This window comes from Oncorhynchus mykiss, chromosome 5 (genome assembly GCF_057628025.1).
Source record: "Oncorhynchus mykiss isolate SJ-2025 chromosome 5, ASM5762802v1, whole genome shotgun sequence".
Classification (NCBI taxonomy): domain Eukaryota; kingdom Metazoa; phylum Chordata; class Actinopteri; order Salmoniformes; family Salmonidae; genus Oncorhynchus; species Oncorhynchus mykiss.
The window spans coordinates 10572501-10587500 of NC_143026.1; the positions used below are offsets into that span (position 1 = coordinate 10572501).

Here is a 15000-nt window from a genome sequence, read left to right on the forward strand (position 1 = left end):
CAACCACAGTCGTGTTGTCAGAAAACGTAATGATGGTGTTGAAGGAGTGTGCAGCCACGCGGTCGTGGGTGAACAGGGAGCATAAAAAGGGACTAAGCACACACCCCTGTTTGGCCACCCTATAAATGAATCTGAAAAACCTTTTGGAGTTCTAAAAATTGCCACACAGGGGAAACCTTTCCCGTTCAAAAAGGTTCCTTAAGGAACTTCTGAAAGGGTCTTCAAGGAACCACGGTGTAAAGATTCAAACTGGAACTTTTTTGTGATGGGAGGGTTTACATTTTCTACCTTTTTAATAATATATTGTACAGGTGGCAGCCTATAAGAAGATTGGAGGAGTGGCTTATTGGAGGTGTGGTGCTCAGATAGTTATTTTTGGCCACCCATTAGAGTAAATGTTATGTCATGTTAAGTTTGTACACTGCAATTGTTCAATTTTCCTTTAATATTTGTGCATATTTCATTCTAATACATTATTAATATTGCCGATAACAAATATTAACAAAGTGGTAATTATCCCAATTTTAGGATTTGCACAGGCTCTTGAGGAACTAATACACCGCTGTAAGCCTCATTGAAGCTATACAACAGTCATAGTTTAACCTTCACATGATAGCAATACAACAGAACAGATTAACAGGAATTATTACATGTCAATCAATCAAATTTGATTTAAAAAGCCCTTCTTACAGCTGCCGATGTCACAAAGTGCTGTACAGAAACCCATCCTAAAACCCCAAACAGCAAGCAATGCAGGTGTAGAAGCACGATGGCTAGGAAAAACTTCCTAGGAAGGCCGGTACCTAGGAAGAAACCTAGAGAGGAACCAGGCTATGAGGGGTGGCCAGTCCTCTTCTGGCTGTGCCGGGTGGATAACAGAACATGGCCAAGATGTTAGTATATTTGTTGCCCTGAAGTGTAATGCATGAATCAGAATAGTTTCTAAAAATAACTCCCTGATAGCACTTACTTTCATACCAGCCTGTATCTTTAGCAGTGTAAATTAATACAAGAGAAGGACCAAAGTACAATATGTGCTTTATGACACATGGGTGGCCACCCATGGGTGGCCTAAAAAGATCCAACTTAAAGCCACGCTCCGACTAAGCCACACCTACAGTCGAGGGTTCCTCCAGAAACTCGTTGCTACATTGAAACATTAAAGGTTCCTCCAAGAACCCATCAACTATGTGTAAATATGAACTATTGACTGGCAATGGTTCTTTGAGTCACCACTAATTCTAATAGTGTATAGTGTATATTCAATGAAATTGCATAACACTTTATTTGTTGCCCTGAAGAGTAATGCATGAATCAGAATATTTTCTAAAAATAACTCCCTGAAAGCGCTTACTTTCATGCCAGCCTGTATCTTTAGCAGTGTGAATTAATACAAGAGAAGGACCTAGATACAATATGTGCTTTATGACACACATCTAGTGCTGCAGTGCATATACTCATAGATATTTACAACTACGGCCACTGCCACTACTGGGTCCAGTAAAATCCATACCAAGGCCCTTATTCATAAAGTGTCTCACAGTAGGAGGGTCTGATTTAGGATCAGGTTTTCCCTGTCTGCGAAATCTTTATTTATTATGATCTAAAAGGCTAAACTGATCCTAGATCAGCACTTCTACTCTGAGATCCTTTATGAATACCTCCACGCCTTTAAACATCAACAATTTTTCAATTTGCATAAAGCAATATTCTGGCTCAAAGATGTGCAAATAGGTACGGTATATCACCCACCAGTGGTAATGGTTTGTTGAGTCAATGTAGTGTGTAGCTGAGAACACATTGGGTTCTGTTTCAGCACTTCACCACTGAATATTACCTTCCATGTCTGTTGACCTGACATGTTCCCACATAAAAGGTTATATTTACTTCTATCTGAGAATAGAAATGTCCTGGAAGCACTGTCCCTGGCCTCTCTGTACTGAATGTACAAACATTCTGGAGCCTGTTGTGTAACATTTTTACTGTTAGAAGGTTCTCCCCTCACAAAATCACAGTGGTAAAAAAAAAATTTTTTTTTCATATACACCCATGTACTTAATGCAAGTATGAAAACAACAGAGCAACTCTCAGATAAAAGGCAATGTCAAATACTGTAACTTATGTATGGGGACAAATAGAATCCCATTCGGTAGAAAAGGCATGTCATCACAATATGTTACAGTTCATCTAATAGGAACGTTTGCCTGCTTTACTTTATGATTGTTTGACCCTTGAAAAGTGCATTCAGACATGGAGAAAAGTCAACAGTGTGTTGCTGGTATACTAGTACTGTCTCTTTAAGATCAGGCTTACTGCTGCTCCATGTCTCTGACCGCTACAGCTGCTGTTATTGTTGTTGGACACTTGTCTTCAATGTGAGCCCAAGGCACTGTGGGATACCAAGACCTGTCTTCACTTTCAAGGTCTTCCTAACACTCCTTGTCCTAACAGTCTTTTGATGTCTTTAAATGTTGCTGAATCTCTTTGCTAAAAATTCACACGGGAACTTTAATATTGTCTAATAATTCTCTTTGATTATATTCCAGTTCAAACTACTGAATATTTGCGGTAGATGGTATGATAATATTATTTTCACTTTCCCATGCTATTAAACGATTATAGTAATAACCTAAGGTTTCTACAATAAATCCCTTACTCCTGTATGTGCAAGAACAATATAATTGTGGTCATTTTCTACAGTTTAACTGGTTTTGTTATAGGTTCAATATCTACTAGTTTTATGCCAATGACACAGATGGAGCATACTGTAAAATTGCTATGAATGACTTTTGCTTCTACTTTCAGCCTTAGTGTTCTTCATTGTTCCGCACAATATTTAGGACTGAGAGAGAATGGGGGAAAATGTAGTCTTACGAATTCCTGTTTATGGATGATGTTTCTCTTGTCTGTTTGCCCAGCACTTGTTTATCCAACATAAAAATGCACAAGTTCTCTTTGTCTAGACATTCTAAGTCTTTGCCTTTTAGAATAAGTATACAAAAAAAGCCAAACATGCAATATACTGTTTATACAGTATAAATCATTCAAATAAATGGACAGTCCTTTTTGTTCTGCTCCTGTGTCATTTTCTAATGATGTAAACCAAGCTGTTATATCAAAGATTGTTTTCCCATGGTATTTCATCTCAGAGATGTACTAAAATGTATGGCCTGTAATTTGCCCTATCAACCGATGTTGTAGTTTAGGAAAAGGAAACTCATTTCTCAATTGAACACAGTAAGGAAAAATTAAATTGAATAAATAGTTTGGGTTGAGGAGTCTCATTTGTATCAATCAATTAATCAAATGTATTTATAAAGCCCTTTTTACACCAGCAGATGTCACAAAGGGCTCTGTAGAAACCCATTCTAAAACCCAAAACAGCAAGCAAAACAGATGCATAGATCCGATATTCTATTTTCATTCAGGCTAGTGGCAATCAGCAGTGAAAACAATAACAAATCGGAATCCCTGCCCCTGTTTCAGTAAAAAAGTTGAGGGATGGGGCTGGACATTTTTTACCACTCTCAAATTCATAAACAGAGCTATGGATGCAAGGACTGACCATCCATGATATCAACATTATAGTTTTAACCATGTTTTGAGTCTATAAAGTGGGTTCTAAAGGGTTGTGACTGTTGAACTAAGCTCATGAGGAATTTACGAGTTATATTCTTCAAGAATCAATGGGTGCATATAGTTCATTTATGAGTCCAAAAATGTCTGATTGCGCCTTTAAAGCTGTTTAGTTTAAGATTTTACATTTGTTTACTTCGAAATTGTTTGAGAGAAATCAGAATAATAACTTTTTTCTTGGCTTATGAAGTCAAACTTTTCTGCCCAGGCAATCCTTGTGTGTGTGTGTGTGTGTGTGTGTGTGTGTGTGTGTGTGTGTGTGTGTGTGTGTGTGTGTGTGTGTGTGTGTGTGTGTGTGTGTGTGTGTGTGTGTGTGTGGAGAAAGAGGAAGTGAGAGAGAGAGCGAAAGAGCGAGAGAGGGAGAGAGAGAGCGAGCGAGAGAGCGAGCACGTGCGCGAGAGAGAGAAAGCTTCCTCGCCCAAGGTAGAAGTGACATCTAGTGGATAAAGACAATAACTACGCTCATGTAAATATTAAATCAAGACAGAAAAAAATGTTTGCCTTGTCGTCAGACAAACCTCAGACAAAACACAATAGCTGCTAATCCTTATTGTAAAGTCTATGGTTATTACACCATCTAAATGTAATTTATATTGGGCTATATGGCAGTTCAGACAAATGCCAGATGGGCTGGTCCATCTTTAGCCCAGTGGGCCTGTCTTAATTGGGGCTCTTGCGCAAAATGATCATTGTTTGACTGAAAATGGGCTGGTGTGTTAGACATGCCTGGGCTGATTTCCGGTACCAAATTGCATTTGCTTAAGTCCTGCATTTGAATTGAATTTGGTTTATTTGGGGTAACAGACATATACAACAAAATGCACAATGTGGACCCAGAGGATATCACTTGAAAGTATTAATTAAAACGCTTGTTTCCAAAGTGGTCCTTGATGGTAAAAACAATAACACATAATGATTAAAAGACAAGACAAAACTACAAACAACCATAAATACATTCATTTATATTGACATTCTAAAAAAGTCCCACTAGTCACTGCACTTCTCCCTAACCTCAAAAATCAACCATATTCATTTCACATTAAATACACCTGACCAGAAGTAGGGGCACAAGGGGCAGTGGAGTGGTTTCTCTTACTTAGACAACCTTGTCCAAATTAAAAACTTTGCCTGCTTTTTAAAGCAATTTTTATTTCTTATATGCTTGATCTCCAATTTGTTGTCAGACAACCGATCTCTAACAAAATGCAATTCCTTAGTCAGGGTCTCCTCTATGTAAACTATATTATTCCCTGATGGCAGTATGGCTGAATCATCAGCATAAAGCAAGAGTTTACACTTTAATGTTTCTGGCATATCATTAACGTATAGAAGAAATAAGAGAGGTCCTAAAATTGATCCCTGCGGTGCTCCACAGGATATTTCTTTGGCCTCTGACAGAACATCACCAACATTACATACTTGTGTTCTGTTGATCAGATAAGACCTAAACCAATTCACTGTTACATCCTTTAGACCCATGCATTTCAGTTTCATCAGGAGAATATCATGGTCTGTAGTGTCAAAAGCTTTCTGCAAGTCTAACATGAACATACCTGTATAGCTCCCCTTCTCACTTTCCTGCTTTAATGTGATCAAAAAGGTAGACAAGGCAAGTAATCTGTTGAATGGACTGTTCTAAAGCCAGATTGGAGTTCATAAAGAAGTTTGTGCTCAAGAAGGTATCCCTCAAGTTGATTAAAAACGAATATCTCAACAACTTTGTATAAGGTGCTGAGGATCAACACAGGCCTGTAGTTTCCTACATTTGTTCTACTGCTCTTCTTGTGGAGCGGAAACACCCGGGCTGTTTTGAGATCCTTGGGAAATGTACCACTACTAATAGAAAGTTTTACAATATGTTATCATTTTAGCAGTGACACATGCACAATCCTTTATGAATCTTGCAGGAAGGTTATCCAGCCCAGTTGCTTTGTTTGTGCTCATTAAACATAGTAGTTAACTTTGTCCTCTGTTATCATGCACAGCTCAAATGAATCATTTGTTATACCTTTGCTATGGTAAAAGTTGTTAATGAAAGACTGGACATAGTGTCCAGAGCAGGTGGGTAACTTCTTAACCAGAGATGAGGCTATAGTGGTAAAAAAATGTGTTAAAATAATTAGCAACTTTTGCCTGGGAATAATATAATACATCATTAATATCCAGGCCAATACTACAGGACTTTACCTTACGGGGAGTTTTTGAGCCAATGTCCTTTAACATTGTCCACAGTTTACGAGGCTGATGGTAAATTGTCATTAATAGCATCGATATAATGTTGGGATTTGGCTTTATCCATTTTGTATCTTGCCTGGTTTCTACAGTTAATATAACCGGCATAATCTTGTTGTAGACGTGTCCTTCTGAATCTAGCCAGGTAGCGATCCCTTTTCCTTATGAGGTCTAAGATCTCGGAAGTGATCCATTTCTCCCTGAACGCTGTTTGATTCTAATTTGTTTCATCAGAGCCAGAGAGTCGAGTACAGAAACAGACATTTAAAAAGATATCAAGCTTGATCAAAATCATCACAGTTCAGTACATGAGACTAATCTAAACTTCCAAGGACCTCTACAAAACGTTATTTTGAGTATTGTTTCATAGACCGTACATTCGTATATTTATTACCTGGCTCTAGTAGCATTATGGATTTCTTACGGGTACAGCAGGTTACCATATGATCACTAAAAACCAATATTTAAGACTCCTGACTGACAGACGTTCTCTTGATCTGATACTGTCAATACACACCCGGGTTGGCTCAACAATCAGTTGTTCTTGTCCAAATAACTGATTATAGTTATACAGGGCATTTACTAATGTACTTTTCTTGGGTGGGTGATAACTGCACATTTGCCAAGCAGAATACATGCTCTATCAGCAAATACATTGTGATCACGGCCATTCGATTCAAGTAAATCATAGAAATGATTCTGCTTAGGAGGCCAACAAGTACAGGACGATATTTACGAAGAAGTACATCTACCCATGCAACCTCAAGACCATCCATTCTTAGATCTGAACGAGGGTTAAAATACACATAATTCCTAGTAAAAACACACATGACGCCACTGTTTCAGTTGCAGCCAATTCTATGAATGCTATAACCCGGTAGCTCAACCTCATCCTCCTCAATTGACCCATCGAGCCAGGTCTCAGTCACAGCAACTACTGCTGTTAGTTTTCACTTAGGGCCTATATTTAAAGATATTGAATGCAGCTCATCTATTAAGGTGAAAATGTAGGATTGTCCAACATTTCAATTAGACAATAAGAAAATACAAATTTATTTTTGAAGACTCCTTGCCTAACCAGGAGGTTTGGCAACCCTATTTGAATATGTTCATAACACTTTTATTTACAGATCAAACTGGGGTGCTTATTAATTAAATACTCCCATGATATCAATTAGCGACACATTCTATTCTCCTAATTGAATATCATTTGCATAATGAAAGGAGAACATGTTGAGGAGAATTCCTTGAGGTATTTTTGTTTTCACACGTCAGCCTGGAAACCAGGCGGAGCCAGGCAATCTTCCCACAGTCCTCCTTGCTGGTTCCCATGGTGACCGGCAGCACAATAATTATGAATGGAATGAAAATATGTCTCTCATGAGAGCATGGACCTCTATTGTTTTTTACTGAGAACAAACTCATGGGTCCTAGATTTATCTCACACGCCTTTATACTGTGAACTTTGTTCTTCGTACACGTTGAAACATAGAAAATCATGAATATCCCCCCCCCCCCCCCATTCCCTATGCTGCCTAAAGAGTATTGGCTGAGAGAAGCTTTTCAACTTGAAAAAAATAAACATTGAAAATGTATTTTCCCTTTCTTTTCACTCCTCCCGGACTCGGATATCACTCCTTCTGATATTTCTTAAGTTCTTTCAATTTTGGGGATTTGTTCCGTATTGTTTTTATATTGTTAGGTATTACTGCAACGTTGGAGCTGGAAACATAAACATTTCGCTGCACCTGCGAAAACATCTGTAAAATATGTGTGTAAGCGACTGATAACATTTTATTTGATTTGATCCCGTTTTCATTCTGTCAATACCAAATGCTCTTTTAAATCCAGTGAGTATCTAGTATACACAACATTATCAAAGGACACTTCCTGGTGCTTAGCGTCTGTCGACTGGCAGACGCCAAGCACTCTGCCTCTGAATAGAGGCCTTAAAATAGCCTCTCGAAGGGGGCCTTGTGGTTCAGGTGCATACTAATGCAGCCTGGGTAGCTGTGTGGCTGACTTGGGAGTGTGTCGCTCAGTCTGTCAGTGGCTCCACAATGAAAACATCCCCAGTCACCACCGGCAGGCTGCATTTTGACTCTCTGTCTTGCACATGCTCAGTGAGACTCCAGTCGTGAATCTTTTCATTCATGCTGTACATCTCTCTTCCTCCATCGCCTGGCTAGGCAAGCTGCTGCTGTAGCCTCCACCTTACCTCCACTCTGCTCTGTGCTGTCTCTGACAATGGATGATTGATTTCTCCATCCCTCCCGTTTATCCCTCGCTCCTCAGTGGGGAAAAGAAACAAGAAACAGGGGGAACACAAGACTGTCTTGGGGGAATTATTCTCTCTCTCCTCTCTTCTTTCCTGGGATGGATGGATGAGGATTTATATTGGTAATGTAACCCTTTTCAAGGCAGTAAAATACGTGAGAGAAGAGGGAGAAGAGGAGGAGGAGAAGTAGATGAGCGATGTCTTGGGCTACAGTGTGAGGGAGGTTTTCAACAGAGGCATATGTGCCTCTCTAGTCTCTCGTCTCAGTGTTGATTTTGGACAGATGATGATGTTTTAGTTTGACCATGGAGTTCAGCGCGTCATCTGTGTTTGACCAGCAGAAAGGTAAGCAAGCAGGCAACCAGTGTTGGATGTTACATATCACAATAAGGAAGAGGAACTGGAACAGGGGAGAGAGAGAGCGAGAGAGAGGGAGGGAGAGGGAGATGGGGAGTGATGTCGCTGCCGCTGTTGCCATGGAAATGCTGTGTTCTCTCTACTTGGTTTTGGCATCATGATGAGTAGATGCTGGGTTTATGGCTGTTGTGTGGGATGATTAGCTAACAAGATCTAGCGTGTAGGGATCTAGTGTGAAGGGATCTAGTGTGAAGGGGTCTAGTGTGAAGGGGTCTAGTGTCAAGGGATCTAGTGTGCAGGGATCTAGTATGAAGGGACATTATCCATAAAGCGTGGTCTTAAATGAAAAGGTTTTATACCTCTAAGTGGCAAACCCTTTTTTAACCCTCTAAGGGGATTCTACATTGAATATACCACGGTTTAGAGGAAATCTTGCAGTGAGAGGTACTGCAATCCCATTCACAATAACTAGGTACTGCAATCCCATTCACAATAACTAGGTACTGCAATCCCATTCACAATAACTAGGTACTGCAATCCCATTCACAATAACTAGGTACTGCATTCCCATTCACAATAACTAGGACTGCATTCCCATTCACAATAACTAGGTACTGCAATCCCATTCACAATAACTAGGACTGCATTCCCATTCACAATAACTAGGACTGCATTCCCATTCACAATAACTAGGTACTGCAATCCCATTCACAATAACTAGGTACTGCAATCCCATTCACAATAACTAGGTACTGCAATCCCATTCACAATAACTAGGTACTGCAATCCCATTCACAATAACTAGGTACTGCAATCCCATTCACAATAACTAGGACTGCATTCCCATTCACAATTTTTATTTTTTTATTTTTTTATTTCACCTTTATTTAACTAGGACTGCATTCCCATTCACAATAACTGTCCAGGAAGATTATCCAGCAAGAGCTCAATTTTATCTTCCTAGTTAGATATAGTAGATCTAGGGGAACCCTCATTTGTAAGTCATTCTACTCCTTATATTTCTATGAATCATATTTCTTTGATTGGAATTCCAATTTGAAATGGACTAATGTCAATATGACACCCTGGGGCCAAGGAAAGAGTAGCACACATTGGCTGTGGAATCAGGAATGGTGTGGTTGTGGTGTGGTTGTGGTGTGGTTGTGTTGTAAAGGTTGTGGTTGTGGTTGTGGTTGTGGCGTGGTTGTGTTGCGGATGTTGTGGTTATGGTATGGTTGTGTTGTGGAGGTTGTGGTGTGGTTGTGTTGTGGAGGTTGTGGTGTGGTTGTGTTGCGGATGTTGTGGTTGTGTTGCGGATGTTGTGGTTGTGGTGTGGTTGTGTTGCGGATGTTGTGGTTGTGTTGCGGATGTTGTGGTTGTGTTGCGGATGTTGTGGTTGTGGTGTGGGTGTGTTGTAGAGGTTGTGGTTGTGGTGTGGTTGGGTTGTGGAGGTTGTGGTTGTGGCGTGGTTGTGTTGCGGATGTTGTGGTTGTGTTGCAAAGCTTGTGGTTGTGGTCTAGTTGTGTTGCGGAGGTTGTGGTTGTGGTCTAGTTGTGTTGCGGAGGTTGTGGTCTAGTTGTGTTGCGGAGGTTGTGGTTGTGGTCTAGTTGTGTTGCGGAGGTTGTGGTTGTGGTCTAGTTGTGTTGCGGAGGTTGTGGTTGTGGTCTAGTTGTGTTGTGTTGCAGAGCTTGTGGTTGTGGTCTAGTTGTGTTGCGGAGGTTGTGGTTGTGGTCTAGTTGTGTTGCGGAGGTTGTGGTTGTGGTCTAGTTGTGTTGCGGAGGTTGTGGTTGTGGTCTAGTTGTGTTGCAGAGCTTGTGGTTGTGGTCTAGTTGTGTTGCGGAGGTTGTGGTTGTGGTCTAGTTGTGTTGCGGAGGTTGTGGTTGTGGTCTAGTTGTGTTGCGGAGGTTGTGGTTGTGGTCTAGTTGTGTTGCAGAGCTTGTGGTTGTGGTCTAGTTGTGTTGCGGAGGTTGTGGTTGTGGTCTAGTTGTGTTGCGGAGGTTGTGGTTGTGGTTGTGGTCTAGTTGTGTTGCGGAGGTTGTGGTTGTGGTCTAGTTGTGTTGCGGAGGTTGTGGTTGTGTTGCGGACGTTGTGGTTATGGTATGGTTGTGTTGCGGACGTTGTGGTTGTGGTGTGGTTGCGTTGCGGAGGTTGTGGTGTTGTTGTGTTGCGGACGTTGTGGTTGTGGTGTGGTTGTGTTGCGGAGGTTGTGGTTGTGTTGCGGACGTTGTGGTTGTGTTGTGCAGGTTGTGGTTGTGTTGTGGAGCACATTAAGTTGGTGGCACCTTATTTGGGGTGTTGTGGTTGTGTTATGGCGGTTGAGCCAGATTGTGTCATGTCAGTGGAACACCAAGACTGACTTTCAATGTAATGATTTGATGGATTGCATAATATATTCCCTCTTAATCAATCAATGAGAAAAGAAAGGTTCCCTCAATATATTAACGGAGGGATGTCCTGCCACTCCAGGACCTTGAAATGCTTCTTACGAAGCCACTCCTTCGTTGCCCGGGCGGTGTGTTTGGGATCATTGTCATGCTGAAAGACCCAGCCACGTTTCATCTTCAATGCCCTTGCTGATGGAAGGAGGTTTTCACTCAAAATCTCACGATACATGGTCCCATTCATTCTTTCCTTTACACGGATCAGTCGTCCTGGTCCCTTTGCAGAAAAACTGCCCCAAAGCATGATGTTTCCACCCCCATGCAACCCCAGATCGAGGGAGATTATCAGTGGTCTTGTATGTCTTCCATTTCCTAATAATTGCTCCCACAGTTGATTTCTTCAAACCAAGCTGCTTACCTATTGCAGATGCAGTCTTCCCAGCCTGGTGCAGGTCTACAATTTTGTTTCTGGTGTCCTTTGACAGCTCTTTGGTCTTGGCCATAGTGGAGTTTGGAGTGTGACTGTTTGAGGTTGTGGACAGGTGTCTTTTATACTGATAACAAGTTCAAACAGGTGCCATTAATACAGGTAACGAGTGGAGGACAGAGGAGCCTCTTAAAGAAGAAGTTACAGGTCTGTGAGAGCCAGAAATGTTGCTTGTTTGTAGGTGACCAAATACTTATTTTCCACCATAATTTGCAAATAAATTCATAAAAAATCCATCAATGTGATTTTCTGGATTTTTCCTTCTCATTTTGTCTGTCATAGTTGAAGTGTACCTATGATGAAAATTACAGGCCTCTTTCATCTTTTTAAGTGGGAGAACTTGCACAATTGGTGGCTGACTAAATACTTTTTTCCCCCACTGTATATGTACTGTATAACCACATTGATATATATAACCACATTGATATATGTACTGTATAACCACATTGATATATATATATAACCACATTGATATATTTACTGTATAATCACATTGATATATATAACCACATTGATATATTTACTGTATAACCAAATTGATATATGTACTGTATAACCACATTGATATATGTACTGTATAACCACATTTATATATATATAACCACATTGATATATGTACTGTATAACCACATTGATATATTTACTGTATAACCACATTGTATTTGTATCCTTGGCTCCTATAGATTCTGCTGAAGAAGTGGATCTGAACGTCGTTTACCAAGCAGCCGCCAATGGGGATGTCAACACATTAACAGCAACCATACGGGAGGATCCCTCCATTTTGGAGTACTGTGATGGTGAAGGTATGAACTGCTAGGGTAGGAAAACTCGGGTAACCAAAATCCCTGCTTTTCCAGAAATCACGGTTGGAAGATTCCTGGAATCAAGGTGGAATAAGCAGGATATCTGTGAATCCTCCAACCTCCACGTGGAAAAAGTTGTATGAAGTGCTTATGAAGCCTGTATGTACTGTAGTACTTATGAAGCCTGTATGTAGTGCTTATGAAGCCTGTATGTACTGTAGTACTTATGAAGCCTGTATGTAGTGCTTATGAAGCCTGTATGTACTGTAGTACTTATGAAGCCTGTATGTAGTGCTTATGACGCTTGTATGTAGTGCTTATGAAGCTTTTATATATGTTACTGTATATTAGTTGTATTAGTTCACTTGGCTTAAGTATGTCAAAGTGTACTAGTGACAAGCTCCCAACGTCCCACTGATCATCTGTCATGCAGTAGGATGCTGACAGCTGATCTTATTAACTAAAGAAGAAGACATTGCTTCAAATGAAACAGATATCTCTCAGTCATCAGAATCATAACTGTCTTCTTGATGTTCAGTACAGCATGGCTACAGAGCCTTGTTCTGGGATCATGGTTTCAGGACAGGAGGCAAGGAGAGGAAGTTACTTTTAAGATTGCACCTATATTGGCGCAGTGGTTAAGGACGCTGTACTGCAGCGCCAGCTGTGCCACCAGAGACTCTGGGTTCCCGTCCAGGCTCTGTCGTAACCGACCGGGAGGTCCGTGGGGCGACCCACAATTGGCCTAGCGTTGTCTGGGTTAGGGGGGGTTTGGACGGTAGGGATATCCGTGTCTCATCGCGCACCAGCGTCTCCTGCGGGCCGGGCGCAGTGCGCGCTAACCAAGGTTGCCAGGTGCACGGTGTTTCCTCCGACATATTGGTGCGGCTTGCTTCCGGGTTGGATGCGCGCTGTGTTAAGAAGCAGTGCGGCTTGGTTGGGTTGTGTATCGGAGGACGCATGACTTTCAACCTTCGTGTCTCCCAAGCCCGTACGGGAGTTGTAGCGATGAGACAAGATAGTCGCTACTAAAAGAATTGGATACAACGAAATTGGGGAGAAAAAGGGGTAAAATGTAAAAAAAATATTTAAAAAAATTAAATAAAAGATTGCACCTATATGTTTAATGTTCTCTGGCTGTAGGCTCCACCCCTTTGATGCATGCGGTGTCGGGGAGGCAGGTGGACACGGTGAAACTCCTGCTGAAGATGGGTACCTCCATCAATACCCAGGATGCCTGTGGAAGGACTTCGCTCTCCCTAGCGACATATCTGGTACCGAACAATATACAACACACAACACACAACACCTGCTCGCACACTCGTTTTTTTTTAATCCCTATTTTTTGTTAAGCTTCTACAATTATTATTATATAGATATAGCAAGTGTTTTATTTAATTCTGTGTCCAAAACTGATTATACTGACATTCCAATCTCATCTCATCAAATATCAAATACATCATCAAATACATATGGCTGTTCAGCACCTGACATATCGGTAGATAACTTTACATTGGGGCCCCACCATCAAATACATATGGCTGTTCAGCACCTGACATATCGGTAGATAACTTTACATTGGGGCCCCATTTGAATGCTTTGAAAATGCCTCTTCTTTCTTCCTTTCCTCCATCTGTCACGCCCTGACCTTAGTTCCTTTTTTATGTCTCTATTTTGGTTTGGTCGGGGCGTGAGTTGGGGTGGGCATTCTATGTTGTTTGTCTGTGTTTACTTTTCTATGTGTTTGGCCCGGTATGGTTCCCAATCAGAGGCAGCTGTCTATCGTTATCTCTGATTGAGAACTATACTTAGGTTGCCTTTTCCCACCTGGTGTTTGTGGGTAGTTGCTTTCTGTTTTTGTGTCAGCACCAGACAGAACTGTTTCGGTTGTTCTCTTTGTTGTTTTGCATTTTAGTGTTCAGTTTCGAATAAACAATATGAACACGTACCACGCTGCACCTTGGTCCTCACCTTCTTCCACCAACGGCCGTTACACCATCAACAATCTAACATGACACAGTTGACTAGTGAAAGCAATCCAGACACATCAGTGATTCATTACTTAAAAGGGAAGGATGTACTTTCAAGGTATTGGAAGCGGACCCTATGTTTGCCATCCTAATAGTCAGGAGTATGATTCATTTCCTATGAGGTTAGAGTCTAAACTGTACTGAACAACGACCATCCAAGTAGTTGACTGGAAGCTTTTACAGAGTGCATTGCAAAATTGTCAGAAACAATTGTTTTCTTTTTAAAACTAAATCCTTTGTGCATTGTCTTTGAGCGGCACTTTCAAAAAGTCACATGTTTCTGTCATAAAAAAACAGAAGTGCCTTGATAACCTCCATTTTTGTTTGTTTTTTAAAGGGGTGGCTCGAAGGCTGCGTGTGTTTGCTGCGAAATGGAGCCAAGCAAAACATCCCCGATAAAAATGGTCGCCTGCCTCTTCACGCAGCGACCGCTGAGATCGACCTCAAGTAATTCATTTAATACATGTTTAACGTGTAGCTATTATACTGACTATAGAGTACAGATGTAGGATCTTAATTTAATCCAATTTGTTAAAGCAGGAAAATGATCCTGCAGCAACAGGAAATGGGAATTATTACGTGGATTATAATTATGGACATTTTTTGTAGGGGTAGGTACATTTTTCGTGAGGGCAAATCAGATCAGAAATGTTAAAGTGGAAATTACAAACTTCAGAATCCTTTTAAAAACCCAAATACACTACAAGTTTGTATTTCCTACTTTGCATGAACATTCTCAGCAACAAAAGATCTCAGATCAAATTAAGATCCTACATCTGTAGGCATTGAAAACAAT

The 15000-nt window shown here is 40.8% G+C and overlaps 1 protein-coding gene across 3 annotated transcripts in view; it reads left to right on the top strand.

Moving 5' to 3' along the window:
- Nucleotides 1–15000, top strand: part of ankrd55 (ankyrin repeat domain 55) — a 64130-nt gene that overhangs the window by 37753 nt on the left and 11377 nt on the right. For 2 of the 3 annotated variants that reach the window (XM_090233685.1, XM_036976750.2), the window contains exons 1-4: nucleotides 7873–8491; nucleotides 12055–12174; nucleotides 13318–13448; nucleotides 14542–14651. In XM_090233685.1, the coding sequence (XP_090089811.1) occupies nucleotides 8452–8491; nucleotides 12055–12174; nucleotides 13318–13448; nucleotides 14542–14651 (401 nt within the window). In that variant the 5' untranslated portion in view covers nucleotides 7873–8451. Of the gene's footprint in view, nucleotides 1–7872; nucleotides 8492–12054; nucleotides 12175–13317; nucleotides 13449–14541; nucleotides 14652–15000 lie in introns of those variants that run through there. The other variant, XM_090233684.1, reaches the window with a different exon arrangement.